At 52.4% G+C, this 19,906-nt stretch overlaps 1 protein-coding gene across 1 annotated transcript; it reads left to right on the top strand.

The window, feature by feature from the left end:
* The first annotated feature begins 363 nt into the window (after positions 1 to 363).
* Positions 364 to 1,626, top strand: Znrf4 (zinc and ring finger 4). The gene has a single exon (XM_034499018.2). The coding sequence runs from the start codon at positions 571 to 573 to the stop codon at positions 1,552 to 1,554; it is 984 nt and encodes a 327-aa protein (XP_034354909.1). The 5' UTR covers positions 364 to 570; the 3' UTR covers positions 1,555 to 1,626.
* The last annotated feature ends 18,280 nt before the right edge of the window (positions 1,627 to 19,906 follow it).

The following is a 19,906-nucleotide window of genomic DNA, read 5'->3' as shown; positions in this document are numbered from 1 at the left end:
CTTCTGGGGTGGGCATGCTGAGCTGAGCCCAGCCAATCAGAGCCCCGAGTCCATATGGCCACCACAAGCCCAGAGCTGCAACATGAGCAACAAGGTTCTGATTCCCTAGGGGAGGGGGGGTGGGGGGGTGGGAGGCTGCTCTGTCAACCGGAATCCCGTGCCTGAAGTCTACCCTTGTGCTCAGAAGCCAAGTTAGACTCAGTTTCATGAACTAATGTCAAATGGGGCGAATGACTTGGGCTCCTCTGGGAATGACCTAAGTCAGGGCTTAAATAATGCTCCACCAGCCATAAGTCCGCAACAGTCAGGGGTCTTTATGACAATGACGTCATAAAGGTTGGAAGCGTCCAGAACCCCGAGGTGTCATCCTCAGAGCAGGTCTCCTGGACATCATGCGTGCTGAACTGTCCCCGGGAGCCTCTTCCGCTTGAGGCCCCCGAGTTCGGCCACAGCAGGCGCCGCTCCCATCCGGCCACGGGGTCCCCGCGTGGCTCCGGAAATGCCCGAGGGGCTCCCGTACTGTCCCACAAGGGACTCATCGGAGCTCCGGAGCCGGAGGTAGGGACTGCCATGGCACAGTCGGCATGGACTCGGGTAGCCCCGGTGACCCTAGTGGCTCTCTGGCTGGTCCTGTCCCTGTCGCCCACGGACGCTCAGGTTAACCTGAGCTCTGTGGACTTCTTGGACCTCCCGACGCTGCTTGGGGTTCCCGTGGACCCCAAGAGGGCACGCGGATACCTACTGGTGGCCCGGCCGGCCGACGCCTGCCTCGCCATCGAGGGCCCCAGGCCCGACAACCTCTCACTGGACCCACTCGTGCTGGTCCGGCCCCTGGGCTGCTCGTGGGAGAACACAGGGCGGCGAGCACGGAGAGCTGGAGCCACAGCAGCCTCAGTGGGCCCTGAGGCCCCAGAGCAGCTTCGCGTGTTTGAGGACCTGGAGGTGACCGTGCGCTGCGACCAGCCAGCACGCGTGCTGCTGCCCCACGGGGAGCCCTGCCCCGACCCCGAGTGTCACCCCGTAGTGGCTGCGTCCTGGGCGCTCGCCCGAGCCCTGGCCCTGGCCGCGTCTACGCTGTTCGTGCTGCGGCAGCTGTGGCCGTGGGTCCGGGGCTGGGGTAGCCGAGGCACCGCGGTGAAGACGCAGACGTGCCAGAAGGCGCAGGTGCGCACGTTCACGCGCCTCAGCGACCTGTGCGCCATCTGCCTGGACGACTACGAGGAGGGGGAACGGCTCAAGATCCTGCCGTGCGCGCATGCGTACCACTGTCGCTGCATCGACCCCTGGTTCTCGCGCGCCGCGCAGCGTTCATGCCCCCTGTGCAAGCAGTCGGTGGCCAGCACGCACGACGGTTCCACGGACGGCAGCGTAGGCGGCGACGAACCACCCCTGCCCGGACACCGTCCGCCCATCTGGGCCATCCAGGCCCGGCTGCGCTCCCGCAGGCTCGAGCTGCTAGCCCGGACAGTCCCCTGCCGTCGCTGCAGCAGCACCACGTCCCTGGGGGTGGCAGAGAACGCGGCGCCGTCAGAAGCCACGCCCGAACCCTCCTGACCCCAACTGACGCGGGAAGGGCGGAAACCAGGCAGGGGAGGTGGTGGTGGGGTGCCCAATAAAGAGTGTTTGAATCTGGATAGTTTCCCGCTTTCTTGCACTGAGCTGAGGGAACCAGTGGAGCTGGACACGTCCGCCTTTGTAGCCACGCCACAGCCACGCCCAGGAATTAGACTCCGCCCGCCCGCCACAACGCAATCACGCCGGGTTCTCCCCACCCAGCATAGCCTCGCCCAGTCCAAACCCCGCCTCAGCATAGTTCTGTCCTTCTCCCGCAGCACGGACACACTCCCACCCAGCACAACTAGACCCCGCCCCGTCCAGTGTTTGTCCAGTCTCGTTTTCACCCCACACCCCCGCACCCGTTCTGCCCCGGGGGCTTGCGATCTACACTGTCTTGCCCCTTTGGGCCTCCGTTTCCCCATCTGTAAAACGGGCTCAGCAGCGATGCCTGCCCCACTAGTCTAAGGATGACTCTGATTTTCAGTATGTGCAAAGGCCTGGGTGAGCGGTCAGCATTTGTTGACTAAATGACTAACTGCCCAGTTGTCAGGAGTGATGGAGCCCTGAGGTGGACAAGGTCTCTGTCCTTGCAGGCTGAGGGTGAGCAGTGGCCTCCACATGCAGCAAGCGCTTGATAAGTGCACACGGGTTCTCCTTTTGTGATTGTCCCCGTTTTGTCTCAGCCTCTCTGCCCTGCACCGGGGCCCGGGCTTGTGTTCAGCCGCCTCCGGCTGCCACCGGCTCCCAAGAGTCCCAGATGCTGGGGCGCCCGTGCCAGCTCCGCACCCCCGTGCCGGCGGGGGCCCCTACCTGCCGGACCAGGCGGCGTCATCAGTGTTCGCCCGCGGAGGAGCAAAGGGGGAAACTGAGGCTTTGCAGAACGCGCTGGCCGCGGTGACAAGGCGCTGGCGGGGACCACGGGGGCTGTAGCCTTCAGGGCTCCTGTGAGGCTGCCGACTGCAGCAGGGCAGCAGGGGCAGAAGGGACCCGAATTTGAACTCCAGTCACGGGCTACCTAGACACCCCCTTGGTCTATACAAGGAGTGGGGACCCCGGTGTCAGTTTTGGGGATTCCCAGGCTGGGGCACAAAGCTCAGGTGAACAGGGCTGCAGGGCCCCCGGGGGACTAGGCCTGTGCAAAGGTCCTGCGGTCGGGTGACTTCTGCGGTGTCTCAGCCTTTCCAGGTCCCGGTGTGACCCCCACCCCCGCCTGCGCCTTCTGCAGACCCTGCAGTGCTGGACGCCCCCTGCCCTCCTCCCGCCTCCCCTTCTCCCGCTCCCCCTCCCCCTCCCCCGACAAGCCCCCCCCCCCCCCGGCCTGGCCCAGAAGGGGAGGACATCCTAGGAACAGATGGCCGCCATCCTCGCCCAGTGCTTTGCCAGTTAATTAACGCCGCCTGTAATTAAACTTCCCACAAATTAGCTGTCAGCGTCGCTAAAGACAACCGTCCTCTCAGATGCCATCTTGACGAGCGGGATCCTGAGTCTTGTCAACAGGATAATTAGAGGATGGGGGTTGGGTTGGGTGGGGGTGGGGGGATCTCCCTCCTCTAATGTCTCTATCTTCACCCATGGCGGGGCTCCAGCAACACAGGCGTTTTCCCCTTGTTTCATAAATTCACATTTTGCATTGTGTTTTTGAGGCTTTATTGAAGACCTACTGTGCTCAGGCACTATGGGGGGCGGGGCAGCAATGATCAGGGCACATGGAATGACAGTTTAGCTTGAGCTTGACTGGCAAAGGGGAAGGAGAAAGGTCGCAGAGGTCGGTCACTCTGTCTGCCCCCTCCCTCCCTCCCTGGCAGCTCTGAGCTTGTGCAACTGTCACATCTAACTGAATCTTCAAATCCCACCTTACTGCATCAGCCCCAGCAGTCTCTTCACAAGTGAAGCCCCACCACCAGCTGCTCCGGGGACACCCATGTGTGCAACTTTCTCCCACTTGGGAAACACCAGGCTCCGCTCAATACGATGCAGCTGTGAAAAAGGAAGGCTGCTTTCCAGACACCACTTGCCCTTCGCAGAGCTCAGGAGCTGCACTGAGTCCCAGGGTCCATCGCCTTTGAGTGGGCAGAGCACTCTGGAGTTCACAGGACACTCGTGGAGGCTAATAAGGGCTGCGTCATATCTGCTGCTAAACGTTGAGGCTAGCCTGGGCTAGGTGACACCCTGCCATAAAACAAAACAACAACGAAACAGTGAATGAGCCAGTCAGGGTGTCCACTCTTTTGATCTTAGAACTCCTGAGGCAGGGGCAGGAAGATCTCTGTGAGTTCCAGGACAACCTAGTCTATACAAAGAGACACTGTCTCAAAACAAAAAACAAAATCAAAATGACCCAAAACACTGAAGGAATGAATGAACCCTTTCCTGAAGGCCAAGCTAGCCCAGAGCCAGTGGCCAGCGATTGCCTGGCACAGCAGAGCCCTGGGACCCATCCCCATACCACAGGCCAAAAGGCGACAAACCTCAGGATTAGCTCCTTAGATTTGGTGTTTCCTAAAAGTTTGCTCCTTAAAGGAGGCCCAGTCTTTCGCGTAGTCTAGCCTGGCCTCCACAGCGACGTGTGCCTGTATTCTTCACGCTGGGAAAGCTGAAGCGGGAAGATTATCATGACTTCAAGGCCAGTCTGGCCTACGATGGGAAACTGTGTCAAAATGAAATGAGACAAAAGAATAAGAAATAAATAAATCAAACGAAACATAAAAACATTTGAAAGTCACTTTAAAGAAATTAAAACAAGAGCCAGCAAGATGGCTCATGCCTGTAGGCTCTTCTGTGAAGCCCAACGACTTGAGTTCCATCCCCATGACACGGTAGAAGGAGATCTGATTCTAATAAGTTGTCTTATGACATCCACAAGTGAGCAGAGGTGCAATGCTCCCCTCCAATAAATAATAAAAATGCCTTTAAGGAATTTAAAATAGGCTAAAGTGCAAAACAAATTAATCATAAAGACAAAATAACTTAAAAGTAAATATAAAATAAAATGTATACTTGGCAGCTTGGGCACCTCACATAAGTGATGTGTACAGAGAGCTTGGCAACATGAGTGAATTGGCACACAGTAGGTGCTGCATAAGGGTGCGCACTGTCATCCAGCACGCCCGAGGGCGGCAGAGGCAGGAGGATGAAAGATTCAAGGCCAGCTTGGAGTATACAGTGAGCTTGAGGATAGCCTGAGCTACAAGTGTCCTGGTCTCAAAGAGTCCCCCGCGGCCCAGGGTTGCCAAGCGGCGAGTCCCGCCCAGGAGAACGCGGCTGTGGTCTCACAGTGACCAATCAAGACACAGAGCCGAGCATTACCTCATCGCGAAACACAGCCATTGGCTGTGGGTCCGCGCTGCGGCTAAATCACCACAACGCCTGCGCAGACTCCTGGGGCCTCTGCCTGCAGCTTCGCGGGTCAGACGAGAACTGTGGGCGCCCCTCCCCCATCTCAAAAAGGAACCCCGCGTAGGGGAGCGTCGAGAACCCGCTCCATGCCCCCATTGCCCCAAATTCTGCATGGAGACACTGTGGCCCAGCCACACCTCACGTCTGTGCCCGGGACTGGGACGCAGCCGTGCAAAGGTCCCGGGGCAGGACAGGATCTGGCAGTTGGGGAGTAGGGGGGCGGGTGGACCGGGTAGACAGACGGATAGACGGGACCTGTGTGGCTGGAGCGCACGTGCAGAGAAGGAGGCAGGAATGCGGGGCACGCCTGGGAGAGCCTTGTAGGCTACAGACAGGACTGCAGTTGGTCTGAAGGAGGGTTGTGGGCAGAGGAGTAGCGTCAACTCGGTGGTCACAGGAAGTAGATGGCAGTGTAGACATTCTATGCTCCAAGTGTTGGAGGAAGTGGGTTGGGCCCCTCCCCTCTGTGAGCATGGTAGGGCTGCTGTAGGCCAAATGGATGAGTAAGCCACTTCAGGCAGCAGTGGAGGTGACTCAACGCTGCCCCAGGCTATGGTGTCTACTCTCACATCTCCTGTGACCTTACCATTCCAGCCTCAGCTGGTACACCTCCCCCCCCCCGCCCCCATCCCAGCCTCCCAGGTACGGCTGAGTCCTATGATGCCCAAATTCCATCCGGAGCAGGCTTGTCTTTGGTTTGTTTGGTCATGTGTCTACCCGGAACCCTCCATGGCTCCCTAGTTCCTTCGAAGTTGACTGTCATGGTGGTGGTGTCCAGGCTGCGCATGGCCAGTCTCAGTGCTGGCTTCCCTCTGGGCAGCACCAGCCATGGTCATTGGCCTGCACAGTACTTCCAATTTGTCACCCAGCTGGACCTCAGGCAAGTCTCTGCTGTCCAGCAGCTGCACCTGTCCCCCACGCCCTCCCAGTCTTTGATGCTACCACAGCAAACTCCCTCCTTTGTGCATGTCCTGACTTAGCTTCTGAAATCTGCATCTTGAGGGATTTGTGTCCCACCAGTCACTGAGCATGCCCCACTCAGTGTCCTGTTCCTGTTATCCTGACTGTGTCCCCAGGCAGGATGTCTGGATCCGGGGTCTGTCACGGAACCTGGAGTCTGCTGACTGGCCAGACTGCCAGTGAGCCCGGGTCCTCCTGTCTGTCCCCCCAGCACCCTCTCCCTAAGCCCTGTCCAGCTGAGGTGAGAGTCCCCTCCGGTGGCGCCTCAGGAATTAATGAAAACTAATCCTGTCCCAGGAGCTCGAGTGTCCCACGTGGGCCTCGGATCACAGGGGTCTCCACTTGCCCTCCACCTCCAGGTGACAAGCCAGAGAAGCGTCACACAGTGTGTGTGTGTGTGTGTGTGTGTGTGTGTGTGTGTGTGTGTGTGTGTGATGGTCACTGGTTGTTAACTCCTGTGTAATGTGCAGGAGAGGTGACAGTCTACAGGCTTTGTCCTGGATTTGAGGCAGGTCAGTTGAGGAGTGTCAGGCTCTGCCTTCCAGCCCTTGGTGATTGAGGACAAACGAATGTTGCCTAAAAGGGAACACTGTGGTCTGCACTGCTGTCTCGGGTCTGTGGATGTAGCAGTGTTGTCTGATGGCACGGACTAGAACAGTTTATACACTGGTGGAAAATAATCGAATTTCTTGTGGCAACTGGTGCCCTCTGACCTGTCTGGCATGGTTCACCTTCAGTGTCTTGGTCCCCTTAATAAACACCACCATCATCATCACCATCAGCAACAGCCTCACCACCACCACCATCACCATCATTATCATCACTTTCATCACCACCATCATCACCATTATCACCATTGCCATCATCATCATCATCACCACCACCATCATCATCATCACCACCTCCATGGGTGGCTGGATGCATGTGGGGAGCTGCACCTGAACCTGTCCATGAGGCTGAAGCTGGTTTGCAGAGGCGCACCAAGTGGGCTTGTCACCAGCTCCGCAGAACACTGACAAATCGAGAGAATTAAAATCCATTTAGAGGGAAATCTCTAAATAGGCCTGTGTTGTGTTTTCTGCTTTTTCCCTTTCCCTTCCCTGCTGTCCCTGGCTGGTAATGTATTCCAGACACAGAACAGGAGGCTGACTTAATTGAATTTAAAAGCAGGTGTTACATCTGCCTGTGTGAAACAAGCATGTGGAGCACTCCAAGGACAGAGAGTACCTTTACTGCATGTGCCTAAGTCTTGTACCAAGGAAGGACAGAGGAGAAAACTTGGGGGTCCTGGGTCTGGTACTTTGTGAGGACCCCCCCCCCAAGAGATCAAGGCCCAAGGTAGAGCAGGAAGATGGGGTGATACGGAAAGGTGAGTGTATGACTTCAGGCTATGCTCACCTCTTCTGACTTCACTGGGCCCTCACTCCAGACAGCCCAGCCGCATGATCACAGAGGGGGTCCCTCTAGGGATTCTAGGAGGGGCTCCAGCCCTGACCATGCCCGCCCCTCTTCAGGATTTGTGTTAAATGTATTTTATGGGTGTTGGCGTTACCTGTGCACCATATACATACCTGATGCCCACAGAGGCAGACGATACTTCTGGTGCTCGTAAATGGAGTGTCGGAGGGCTGGGAAGCCCTGTGAGTGCTGGGAATCAAACTCAAGCCCTCAACCAGAGCAGCAGGTGCGATGCCATCTCTCCTGCTCTTCAGGGTTGTGTTAAGACAGTCTCTCTGAGTTGTTTATACTACCTTTGAACTCAGATCCTTCTGCCTCAGCCTTCCAAGTAGCTGTCCTCACCACAGCACTTAGAGAAGCTCCCTCGTGTAAACCTGACTCCCGATATCCTATCTCCAATGCCTAGCTCCTCGGTGTTTATGAACTTGGCTTCTCTGAGGACTTTTCTATAAGTTGGGTCCTACGGTGTCTTAGTGTTCTATTGCCGTGAGGAGACACCGTGACCACAGCAACTCTTATAAAAAGAAGCATTTGGCTGGGGGCTGGCTTAGTCTCACAAGGTTAGCCTGTTGTCATCAAGGTGGGAGCAGACAGCCATGGCACCAGAGCAATAGCTGAGAGCTTTACATCCTGATCTGCAGGCACCAGGCCAGCCCAGTGACACACCTCCTCCTACAAGGCCACAAGTTCTAATCCTTTTCAAACAGTTCCGCTAACTGGGAATTAAAAATATATGAACCTCTGGAGGCTGTTCTCATTCAAACAGCCCCAAACACTATATTCTGTGACCCAGCAGCCTCAGCCACTGAGTGTAATACCCACAAGGTTCATTTACATTGTACCCGGTATCTCATCTTCTGACTTTTTTTTTTTTATTTTCGAGACAGGGTTTCTCTGTGTAGCCCTGGCTGTCCTGGAACTCACTCTGTAGACCAGGCTGGCCTCGAACTCAGAAATCCGCCTGCCTCTGCCTCCCAAGTGCTGGGATTAAAGGCGTGCGCCATCACCGCCCGGCTGACCTTTTCATGGCTGAATAATATTCCACTGTATAATGGGCCATGCCACGCTCATTTGTGCATCAGCAGCTTCCAGCTGTTTACTATTATGAATGTGGGGACACATCTGTTACAACAGCTGCATTCCACCACTGTTGGTCAACACCTAAAAGAGAATAACTCTATGCAATAACTCTATGTCAAGATGATGTTTTTAACAAATGGCACTCAGTGCTCGCTCTATACCACAATTCTCCACCTTAGCAAAAGCTCTGACCCTTTAATCCAGCTCCTCGTGTTCTGGTGACCTCCAACCATAAAGTTATATCTGTTGCGACTTCACAACATTTTCTTCTCTTACTGTTGTGAATGGTAATGTAAATATCTGTGTTTTCCAATGGTCTTAGGTGACCCCTGTGTAAAGGTCATCCCGTGGGGTCGCGACCCACCACTTGAGAACCTCTCCTATGGTGCTGTCCATGGCTCTCTATTTCTGCTGGAGGACTCAGAGACGCTGTTCTAATGGCTCCTCAACCACTTCCGCTTCTCCCCTTTCCCTCTGTTTCTCTCTTCTCCACACTTCCAGTTATGTGCGCTAGTCACCAGGACTTGATGCATACACATCCATCTCCTTGAATGACCTTATCCCCTCTGTGTGTGGATTCACATGCTTGTGAGGCTGGGGGTGAACCTCAGGTGTCGTCCTCAGTCCCTCACACTCCTATTTCTTGGGAAGCCATTCTCTATCCCTTAAATGACACCATGAAGTGTCTCTTCTGCACTTCTGTGTGACAGTGGTTCCTTCCACACCGACTGGATGTGAGCCCCTCCCCCACCCCACTCTTGCCGGGGAGCCATACAACCCACCTTTCTTTCCTTTCTACACACAGCTAAACCTCCCAGCATTCCTTATTTTGTCCTTGGAAAGGTCTCCCCATCCCAGCTTCTTCTTTTTATAGCTTAGTTTTTAAAATATAAGACGGGGTTTCTCTGTGTAGCCCTGGCTGTCCTGGAACTCACTATGCAGATCAGGGGTCCTCGAACTCAGAGATCTGCCTGACTCTGCCTCCCAAATGCTGGGGTTAAAGATGTCAACCAGCCTTGCTTCCTGCTCTTGCAGAGGACCCAGTTCAATTCCCGGCACCCACATGGCTACACACAGATGTCTGTACCATCTCCAGGGATCCGACGCCTCCTGCTGGCCTCCGCGGGAGCTGTATTCATGTTCACATACAAAGACAGCTCTTGCCGTGTCCTCCTGCAAGCTGCCCAGGAGGCAACACCGCACAGACCTGGCACCCATCCAGCACGGCCAGGGTTTGCCTGAGCTCCCTCCAGCCAGACTCCAGCCCTTGACAAAGAGGAACAGGGCTTGCCCTGCCTTTCGGCTGTGACTGAAGCATACCTAATCGCTGCATGTGTCTTCCATCTGCAGCGCTGTGGTGACGAATGAGGGCGGGTAGGAGCATGAGGCAGCCTGTGGAACTTTCACTGTTTCAGGCACTCGGTAGACTTCCTTCAAAAAGCTATCTGGCCTGATCTCCAAATGAGAAAGCTTTTAAACACACACACACACACACACACACACACACACACACACTCACCCACACACTTCAGACAGCATCTTAAGTTAAAAAATAAAGAAAAAAAGAAAATAAAAAGAAATGGGCAACTAATACACAAGTGTTGCCTTCCTCAGGAGTAGATGCAGTTCCAGCTGAGAGGATCGCAGAGCAGAAGGAACTTCTCCACAGCATGGGCAGGGGCGCAAGTGCAGATCCTTTGTGGAGACCTTCTGACAGGGACAGATGGAGTATTCATGCTCCAGCCTTCTCCTCAATGGTTGGACTACACTGACTAGCCTGGCCTTACCCAGAAGTCTGCAGCATGGAGAAGTCTCTATTTCCCACAGTCATTATTCCTTCATTCCAAATACTGAGTGCTTACTGAAGGTTAGGAAGGAAGGAGGAAAGGATGAAGAAGGAGATGCAGGAGGGGATGGAGGAGGGGATGGAGGATGGGGTGCAGGAAAGGATGGAGGAGGAGAAGGAGGAGGGGATGGAGGAGGAAATGGAGAAGGAGGAGATGAAGGAGAAGGAGATGGAGGAGGAGAACATGGAGGAGAAGGGGATGGAGGAGGAGGAAGAGATGGAGGAGGAGATGGAGGAGAAGGAGATGGAGGAGAAGGAGATGGAGGAGGAGGAGATGGAGGAGAAGAAAATGGAGGAGGAGGGGATGGAGGAGGAGATGCAGGAGGAGAGTATGAGATAGAGGACAAGGAGATGGAGGAGGAGGAGATGGAGGAGGAGGAGATGGAGGAGGAGGAGATGGAGGAGATGGAGGAGATGGAGGAGGAAAAGATGGAGGAGGAGGAAATGGAGGAGGAGGTGGAGGAAAAGGGGAGGGAGAAGGTTATGCAGGAGGAAATAGAGCTTGTGGTCTGAGGACATCAGGGAACAGAGAGACTTGCCCCCATCTAACTGGAACTCTGGGACATTTTGCTACCACAGCATTGTCTGAAGTGCAAAATTATAAGCTGGGCAACTTTTATACTGTAGTGGTCTCTCCATCCTCATGACTGCTGTCCATCATGGGGGTTGGGAGGCTTCCTTGGAGAACAACAGCTAAGAATGAGGACTAGGTAAAGGGCTGAGTAGACGTTGGGTGGTAAGAAGTTTGGGCTTTCTGTTGAGGGCACAAGGAGAGGGAAAGGGGAAGGTCAGGATTCACTTGACATGGATCAGTCCTTCCTGCTGTGGTGTGGACACCTGAAGTTCACCAGGAGACTGTGGAAGAGGCTGTTTGTCTAAGAAGTGTGTCAGCCCTAGAGGTACAGTGTGAGTGGACCCTGGGGTGTAGGGTAGGATAGGAGATTGGGGGCTTCTTTTTAGGGGGGCACCATGATGTGAAGATACAAAGAGGATCTGGGGTCAGGTTGAGGAGAAACAGCTGCACTGGCATTGGTTTCATGATACCCAGAAGATAGACTTTGGGAGGGCTGGAAGGAGTCATGGCTAAGTGTGTACTGACAGGTCAGAGTCAGATGCATGCTCGGAACAGCAGAGCTGAGCTCCTGAGAAGATTACCAGTAAACAAAAGAGGAACAAGGAGAGGAAGACGAAGAGAAGAAGAATGAAGTAGAGGAGAAAGAGAAGGGAGAGGTGGAGGAGGGGGGAAAGGAGAGGAAGAGGAGGGGAGGAAGAAGAGGCTGCACTCCTCTCCAGCCTCAGCAGTCTTCAACAAGGCTGGACCATTGAAACTTATCAAATATCTATCTGTCCTCATCCTTCCAGGTCACATGACCCAGATCAGTCAGGCCTGCATAAACCAAGCAGGAGTCTAAGAGCTACAGTAGTCACTGTTTGGCTAGTGCTGGGGGGAGAGAAGGCCCTCTTCCATCTTCAAACTACAGCTTTGAGAAAATGCATGGGCCAGTCTCAAACTGACAACTCTGTCCTTTTCTCCAGAATTTTAATTATCAAGTCAACTGCATGTGTTCCCTGCTTTGATGGAGACTGGGAAGACTCTTACTGTGTGTACAGAGAAGAAGGGGGGCATGTTGGAAGGTTTCCTAGTAACAGCAATGTGTGTTCGGGGTGGGGTGGGGGTGGATGAATGGACAGATGGGTAGACAAATTGGTGGACAAATAGGTTGATGAATGAATGGATGGGTAAATCGATGAGTTGGTGGGTAGAAGGGTGGATGGGTAGATTGATGGATGGATGAGTAGGTGGTTGGATGGATGGATGGATGGATGGATGGATGGATGGATAGGTGGTTGGATGGATGGATGGATAGGTGGATTGTTGATAGATGGATGGGTGGGTGGAAAGCTGGGTGAGTAGGTGGATGGTGGGGTGATGGGTAAATAGATCAATGGATGAGTGAGTGAATGGATGAATGAATAGGTGGACAGGGAGATTGGTAGATGCATGGTGCAGGGGTGAATGGATGAGTAGGAGACGGGTGTGTTATCTTCAGTCAGTTTTCACTGTAAGATCTTGGAGGTTTTTTGTCCTTAGGTGTGGACACTGTCCCCTACCATCAGGTAGGTACCCCTGAGTACAGTGAACAGGTGTTTCTGATGATATATCACACTGCCTTTGGTGCTGATGTTGATTTGGTGAGCAGCAAACCTCCCTTTCACTCTCATTTCTTTTAACATAAAACATCTTAATGGTCTAATCAGCTCTTGGGCTTTCTCTAAGAACTGGACTCTCTGGGTTGAGTGAGTCCCAGCATTGTGTGTTGTCACACACTTGTGATGCCAGCCTTCAGGAGGCTGAGGCTGGTGGGGTCCCTCAGTTCAGCTCCAGCTTGTGCTACACAAGGAGGACCCACATCAATAAAATGAGTGAACTGAGCCTCCCCTTGTTGGAGGCGCTTGTATCTATCTGCGTGGAACACCAGGATATAATGTTTATCTCTTTTGAATTCATTTCTGTTTCCATCTGTAAGTTTAGCTTTTTCATTCACAGACACGGCAAACTATGTCATCTAAATCAGCTTTCAGGTTTTAGAATAAGGTAAAATTGAAGGAAATACCCAGGAAGTCCTGGGCAGGCTACCTGCAGGTAGCAAAAGATGTTCTTAGCTTTGCTCCCTTGTTGCTGTGTGACCTGGGGCAAGCCTCCCACCCTCTCAGATCCCGAGTTTTCTTCTCTGAAAATACTTTCAGTAACTCTTGTGTCATCAAATAGTTTCTCATTAGTTTGTCGAGGTGGACTGAGATTCTACCATCTCTGTCTCCCATGTGCAGGGATACTAGACATGCACCCTCATTCCTGGCTAGGGGACCAGTTTTTGAAGCAGGACTTCCAGAGGCTGAGCTTTCATCCTCCTACAAGCTGAGCCCTGGAGACTTGAGTCCATCTGGGAATAATTGCTCCATGCATGTGGCAGTGTGTCTGTGGGATGCCCATGGTCCAATATCGGACCGCTCCATCTTCCTCCAACTTTGATTCCATTCTCTCTTCCCATCCCCTCCCCCTTCCATCAGCCAGGACCTGGTGTGTTTTCCCTCGATGACATTTGGAGTCTTTTAATAGTTGTCACATTAGCATATATTTGCATACATTATGGTAATCAGGCTATTTATTTTTGATGGAGCACTTTGCCTCTGTGGGGCCTTCAGTCACCTGGGAGGTCTTAGTTTTGCTTGAAGAGATGTCTACTTCCCGGAGGGTGCTGCACAGCCCTGTTTCAGCCCAGGGTGGCTATGGTGCCTCACCAGCCAAGACTTTTTGGACGCTTGGACCCCTTCCAAGCCATCATTTATTTATTCCTTTGTTCAGGTTTGTTGTACATTGGAAGGCACTATGTAGCCCAAGGTGGCCGTGAACACCTAATCCTCCTGCCTCCATCTCCCAAGTGTATGGATGATCAGTGTATAGGCCTCCTTTACAATGTCCAATTGGGTGTGACAGCACAGGCCTTTGAAGTAAAGCAAAAAGAAAAAACGTAAGATTCCAACCCTTGCAGTGGCACACACGGGCCATGCTAGCATTCAGGAAGCTGAGGCAGGGGGATGGGCATAGTGAATTCCAGGGCTGAGGACGTGGTTCAGTGCTTCTGTATTAGTGAGGAGGAAACAAAATGAAAACCCTGTCCAGCGTCAATTCTGTGTGTCCCCGGACAAGTAAGATTCCTTCTCTAATCCCACATTTCTTCATTTTGGAACCTGGCCATCTCCTCAAACCACACCCCAGCAAAGCCTTCCCAGATCCATCCCTGCAGAGTCACAGAAAGAGCTAAGTCAATCCTGGAGTGGTGATATTTGTAAAATACAAAGTTTAAGCATTTTCAGTAAAGAGCATGGAAGCCTTATGGTTTACAGTAATAGAGAAGAGGTGATGGCTTCATGTAATTGTCCAGTGCGGGGGCTTTGGGGGACTTCATGCGGGGCCAATCAGCCTCAGGTGGGTCTCAGCCCCAGGCAAGTTAAGCAAATTCATCACTTTAATAACCCGCAGAGGCTGCTGAAGCCGTTAGTGAGAGGGGAGGATAAATATCTCTAGAAGAAGCTCTGGAATCGCTGGTTTTATCACCCAAAATTGTTCCTGTGCTATTTACTTTCAATTTAGATTTTCAGGAAAGTGGCTTTGGGTACAGTTATGTATGAAAGGAGGGCGACTGGAATTGAAAAATGACCACATTTCACCATCCAGGACCCAAATGAGCCTCTCGGTGGCTTTTGAATCATTGTCTGTGTGTCTACTGGGGACCTCACGCACTGGGTGCTGAGGCTTGAAAAGCTGCCTGACATCCTCCAGCCTCAACTGGTGGGGAAACTGAGTCTCAAAGGGTAGTCCTTGTAGACAATGTCCATCTCTGTTTCTCAACCTGTGCTCACTCAAGAAATTATTCATGGGCTCCCATGGGCTTTGGGGAAAAGCCCACCAAGGTTACACTTTACACCCTGGGTGTGATGGATGCATGCCTGTCACCCCAGCACTAGAGGCTGAGGCAGGGAAATGGTGAGCTCTAGCCCAGCCTAGGCTGTGTAGTGAGATCCTAATTCAAAATTAAAAGGGAAAAAGGAAAACCAGGAACAAGAACTGAGAGATGGCCCCGTGTATAAAGGCAAGTGACATCAAGTGACATCAAGCATAAATCCACATTTGATCTCCAGGGTGAACATGGAAGAAAGAGAGAAGGGGGATGAAGATGAGCTGGAAGCACAAGCTCACAAATAGCATCTCCAACCAGGAGGAGCCTGAAAACCGCCAAGAGAGGTTAGAAACATGCAGAAATCTGACAGACGTGTAAGATGCATTGAAGTGGCAGTGGCGGGAACGGTCAGTTGTTAGGGAAATGGGGTTGCAGGCCGCAGAGAGGAATTGCTATGCACCTGTCAAAAAGCTCAAAGGAAAAACGGCAGACAGAAATCCTGGTGAGGGGGAAAGAAAGCATTGTTCACACACTGGTCAGGAGATGGTGCCCAGCACGCAGGAGGAGCTGCAGGTGTGTGCGCATCAGAGGACTGGAAAAGCCCAAACCTCACCTGGGCTCCTAGCTCTCTCACTGGGGGATTCTCAGTAGTGGGATATAAGAGAGGCTCACTTTGTCTGACTAGGTTGGCCTTGAACTCACAACACTTCTCCCTCTGCTTTCCAAATGCTGTGTGGAAGGTGTACACACCTGTGCTTGCACAAGGGCATAGAAGGTTTTTTTTTTCTGTTAAATTTGCTGCTGTATTTCACAGCCTGACACCAGTCAGATGCTCACAAATCAGCTTTCCATCGCTGTATACTTGAAACAGTCAGTTTAGGAAGAGAGAAGCTCACCTTGGGTCACCTTGTGAGGTCCTAGCTCGTGGTCACACAGTCACATTGTTTTGGCTGTGTGAAGAGGTCATGAGTACAGAAGAGAGTACTAGGTAGAGTTGATGACTTCATGAGAGCCAGGAATGGGGGTGGGAGGGGGAGAAAAAGAGAAAGAAATACAGGACAGACAAGAAGAAAACGAGAGTGGAAAATACACAAGAATGGGATTTGACAGCCCAGTGTCTTCAGTGACAGTAACCCAAGTTCTGTCCATTGGTTCTTGTTAAATAATGCCGTGGATTGGACACCACACCTCCAACATTTGTACCTTTGCATGCATTTGCATGTTGCAGCATAAGTGCCTAGTGTCAGAGGTTCCACCCTTGGCCTCAATTCCTTCTGTCCCATGACTCGGTCTTCAGGAGGCCCTTTCTTAGCAGGTGTTTGAGAATGGCAGTGTGGACTAACCCCACCCCAGCAGTCACACCTGTCAACAATCCCATGCCAGCTGAGTTGTGATCCTTCCAAGATGGCCACATCCTGATGTCTCCGCTGGGAAGGAGGGATTTTTTTTTTTTAACACCATTTCTTGAGACAGGAAGTTATCTTAGAGTATGTGGTGGCCAAGTGACATCACAAGGAGGCAGGAGGACCAGAAAGCAGACAGAGCAGAGATATCATCTGGTGCTGAGGTTACCTAGCAAGTGGGAAAGTGTGGCTTCCCATCATAAAATAAAACGTCCCAAGATCAGTCTGCTTTGGAATTCTAAACCCATTGCCACAGGCAGCACCTCTAAGTTGGAAAATACAAGGAACATTACTCCCTTAGAGCCTCAGAAAACATCCTTCCCAACACGTTTGGAAGTTCCAGCCTCCAGAAGTCTAAGATAAGAAATGTGTTATTCAAAGCCACTATGTTTGTGAGAATTGGCCTCCGCAGCTGCGGGCAGTAAAGACAGATCCCACGTGGGGGAAAAAACTGCCTATGACTGTCACCCACATCCTACTGGCCAGATTATATCACATGATCATACCCACAACCAGGGAATCTTGGGAGTGCATTCGATGGCTGGCAAACCACATTCCAGGTATTTGGACACTATGAGATGTATGGGGGAGGAGTATTGATGGGAATTGGACTTTCTGTAGTTAAGGCTAGCCAGGGCTATGTTGTGGGGTGTGGGCTGTGAGGAGACCCTCAGGTGGGAATAAACTGGGCTGGTGACCATAGAGAAGCTTTGGAAAACCCAGCCACACAGAGTTAGCCATGATAAGGAAAATAAAACACAGTCCAGCCACAAAGGGACACAGGGACTGGGCCTATGTCCTTTTCCCCAGGGTAGTGCCCAAAGCACTCAATCCAATCTTTGGGACCTCTTGAGCCTGGCACAGCCCCTTTCTGAGTTTCTCCACCTGCTAGCCTTTCCCCACAGCCTCTCACCCATCTTTCTACCACCCTCTCCCCCCAAACTGTTTTTCTCAGCCCTGCCCACTCCTCCACCTGCTCATCCTGGAATTCAGCTGAGTCAGTCTCTAGCTCTTGGCACCAAATCCTTGCCCACATGGTGCTCTCTGTCAAACACAGCCTCCCACTGGTCACCCTCTCCTCAGTTTCCACTGCAGTAAGATATGGAGGTGGAATGTGACTCAAAGACTTGTCACAGAAGAAGCTGTGCTTAGGAGCACTGGGAGGAGAGCAATTCCAGTGCAAAGGTTTTGTGGCAAAACACACTTGTGCATCAGAGAACATCAGAGTGGTTTGTGTGATTTGAGTGGTGGGGAAGTTTTTGTTTATGTTTCATTCATGGCTTTTGAAACTGAATCTCTGGTAGCCCAGGATAGCTTTGAACTTGCTACATAGCCAAGGATGGACCTTGAGCTCCTGATCTTTCTGCCTCCACCTCCCAAGTGCTGGAATGACAGGTGAACATCAGGCCTGGTGATATTTTCAAGATAAGGATGGCATCTAGGGTTTTGTACATATTGGTGAAGGGGTCTCCCTCTGAACTGTGCCCCATTCTTAGAAATTGGGGCTTAATTTAAATGCAGCACGGACTGTTAGACAGTGAACGAATGGAACACAGACAGGCTTCCTAAGTCCTAGCACAGCCATTTCTTGCTGGTCCCCAGACCACCAAGCGCTGCTCAGTCACCTTTGATAAACTAAGTCTGTCTCTCGCTCTCCCTCTTTCCTGATATCCCTCTCTCCCTCTCTCCCTCTCCAGTCCCACCTCCAATGGATGAAGCTCTCACTTCTGGGTTCTCTCTCAGAAACCTGTCACTCGTGCCAATCGGCAGTGTCCATGGTGGCTTGTACCAGCACTGTCTCTGTCTTAATACCACTCACACAGACACACAACCAAATGACTCAACAGAGTTATTATAAAATATTAAAATTACTCACAATATAAATTATTCACACACCTCATGTTCCTGTTCGCAGGTGTTTAGGGACTAATGAGGTTTTTATTTCAGTGTAGAATGGAGATGGGCTCTCAGGAATCAGGCATGGGAGAGCCACACCACACCACAGGGACACTGAGGCATGGAGGGAGTCATGTAGGTGTCTGGCTTGATGACCTCTGTGTCTTAGTGACCTGCTAATCTTAGTGGACTGGTGTGTGGTAGCATGCATGAGTTGTGAGTATGAGGTTTCTCCTTCCCTGTGGCTGCATCTTGGAGTGTGTGAGGCTTTGAAGGTAAAGTCAGTCAGTCAGACAGACAGACAGACATAGAAAAACCCAGGTAGAGAGGAAAATTATGAGCTGGAATGAGTCACAAAGGCTGAACTGTGTCTATTACTCCCAGGAATTCTCCTGCAGCAGCTGGGAACTGACTTTGGGCAGGGAATGCCTCTTCTAAGGCCCACCAGTAAGTGGGAGATAGAGGGGACTCCTGGGACCCCATCTACACTGCACACATCGGAGGCGCTCAGCTGGATGGACAGCTGTGTCCTCAGGGGTACCATGGACAGCAAGCATGTCCCAGTCAGGTACAACCCTTGTCATGTGTTCCCCAACCCTTCAGCACCACGGGCAGTTCCTCACTGTCACCCATACCAGGAAACACAGCTTCTCCCTTTAATTAATTATGGGTAAACTGAGGCTGGCACAGACTTTACTGCTGACCCTTAGAACCACCAAGCAAACTTGGTCACATAACACCAACCTGTGAGGCCTTTAGGCAGCCATTAATTTCCCTCTCTTGTCTCCAGGTCAGCTTCCCATCTGATGTACCAGGGACAGGGCTCAGTCCCACACGTGGCTGTGTTGTCCTTTGACTGAGGCTATAGACCAAGGGCTTTGAGCAATTCGGGGTATAGGATTCTCTGCTTGGGAAGCCCCAGCCACCACTGGCCTGACTCTTGCTCTGCAGAAACACATTCACATGGCTCCCTCCCTTACCTTCAAGTACAGGCAACAAGCGCCTGTGTGACTGTGGGTGGTCTATTTCGACACTATCAGGTGTCAGCCCCACACAGGCTGGACTGTGTCTGACTCCCCATGTCCCCACCCCACCCTCTGGCTCAGGCATGCTCCCCCAAACCACAAGAGGAACCTCACTTCCATGGACAGTAAGCAAGCCCATCATCCAGTTTTGACCATCCTCATGTCCAGGAGAATCCTGTAAGACTCTCAGCTTGGACTTTTCTATGCACTGGGCAGCCCCACTCATCGATGGGGTGCAGTGTGAAGCAAGAATCCAGCCCCCTCCAGCCCCCCCATCCCCCTTCTGTCTCTGGGGACAGATGAAAGCCGTGGTGACACGCTGATGGTTATGTGATAGTGACGGTGGACTACTAAGAGGTTCTGCTGCCATATGAGATGCTGGCAGTGGCTGGCAAGGAAGCATTTCCAACAGTCTCCTGCCTCCCCCACCCACCCATTACCTTCCTCCCTTCCAAAGCATTTATCTTGTACATACTGTGTCCACCCTGGGCACACAGTAGGTGCTATGAAGTGCATCCAAGGCAATCTCTCCTTTAGGGCCTATGTGTCTAAGAAATCCCACCATGTGATGAGAGGTTGCCCTTAGGGACAGTGCCCCCCTTCTCCCTCCCTCCTTCGGGCGTGGGTGGCAAGGGACTTCATCCCTTCATCACTCAGCCCTAGTCAGAAAGGCGACAATGTGGTTGCCATAGAAATGAATAAGCACCCCTCCCCCAGATGAGCAGATGTGTGAACCAGGCTCAGAATGACCTAGGCCAGTAAGTTGGGACTATGCAGGGGGGTTGGGGGGGGTAGTGGCTCTACCCACACCGTCTGCCCTGCCTA

Source organism: Arvicanthis niloticus, chromosome 3 (genome assembly GCF_011762505.2).
Source record: "Arvicanthis niloticus isolate mArvNil1 chromosome 3, mArvNil1.pat.X, whole genome shotgun sequence".
Lineage (NCBI taxonomy): Eukaryota > Metazoa > Chordata > Mammalia > Rodentia > Muridae > Arvicanthis > Arvicanthis niloticus.
The sequence above is the reverse complement of the archived record's forward strand: the minus strand, read 5'-3'. Positions and strand labels throughout refer to the sequence as shown.

What these genes read in the sequence shown, in the direction of transcription:
- Znrf4 (XM_034499018.2), top strand. Translation starts at nt 571, where the DNA reads ATGGCACAGTCGGCATGGACTCGGGTAGCCCCGGTGACCCTAGTGGCT.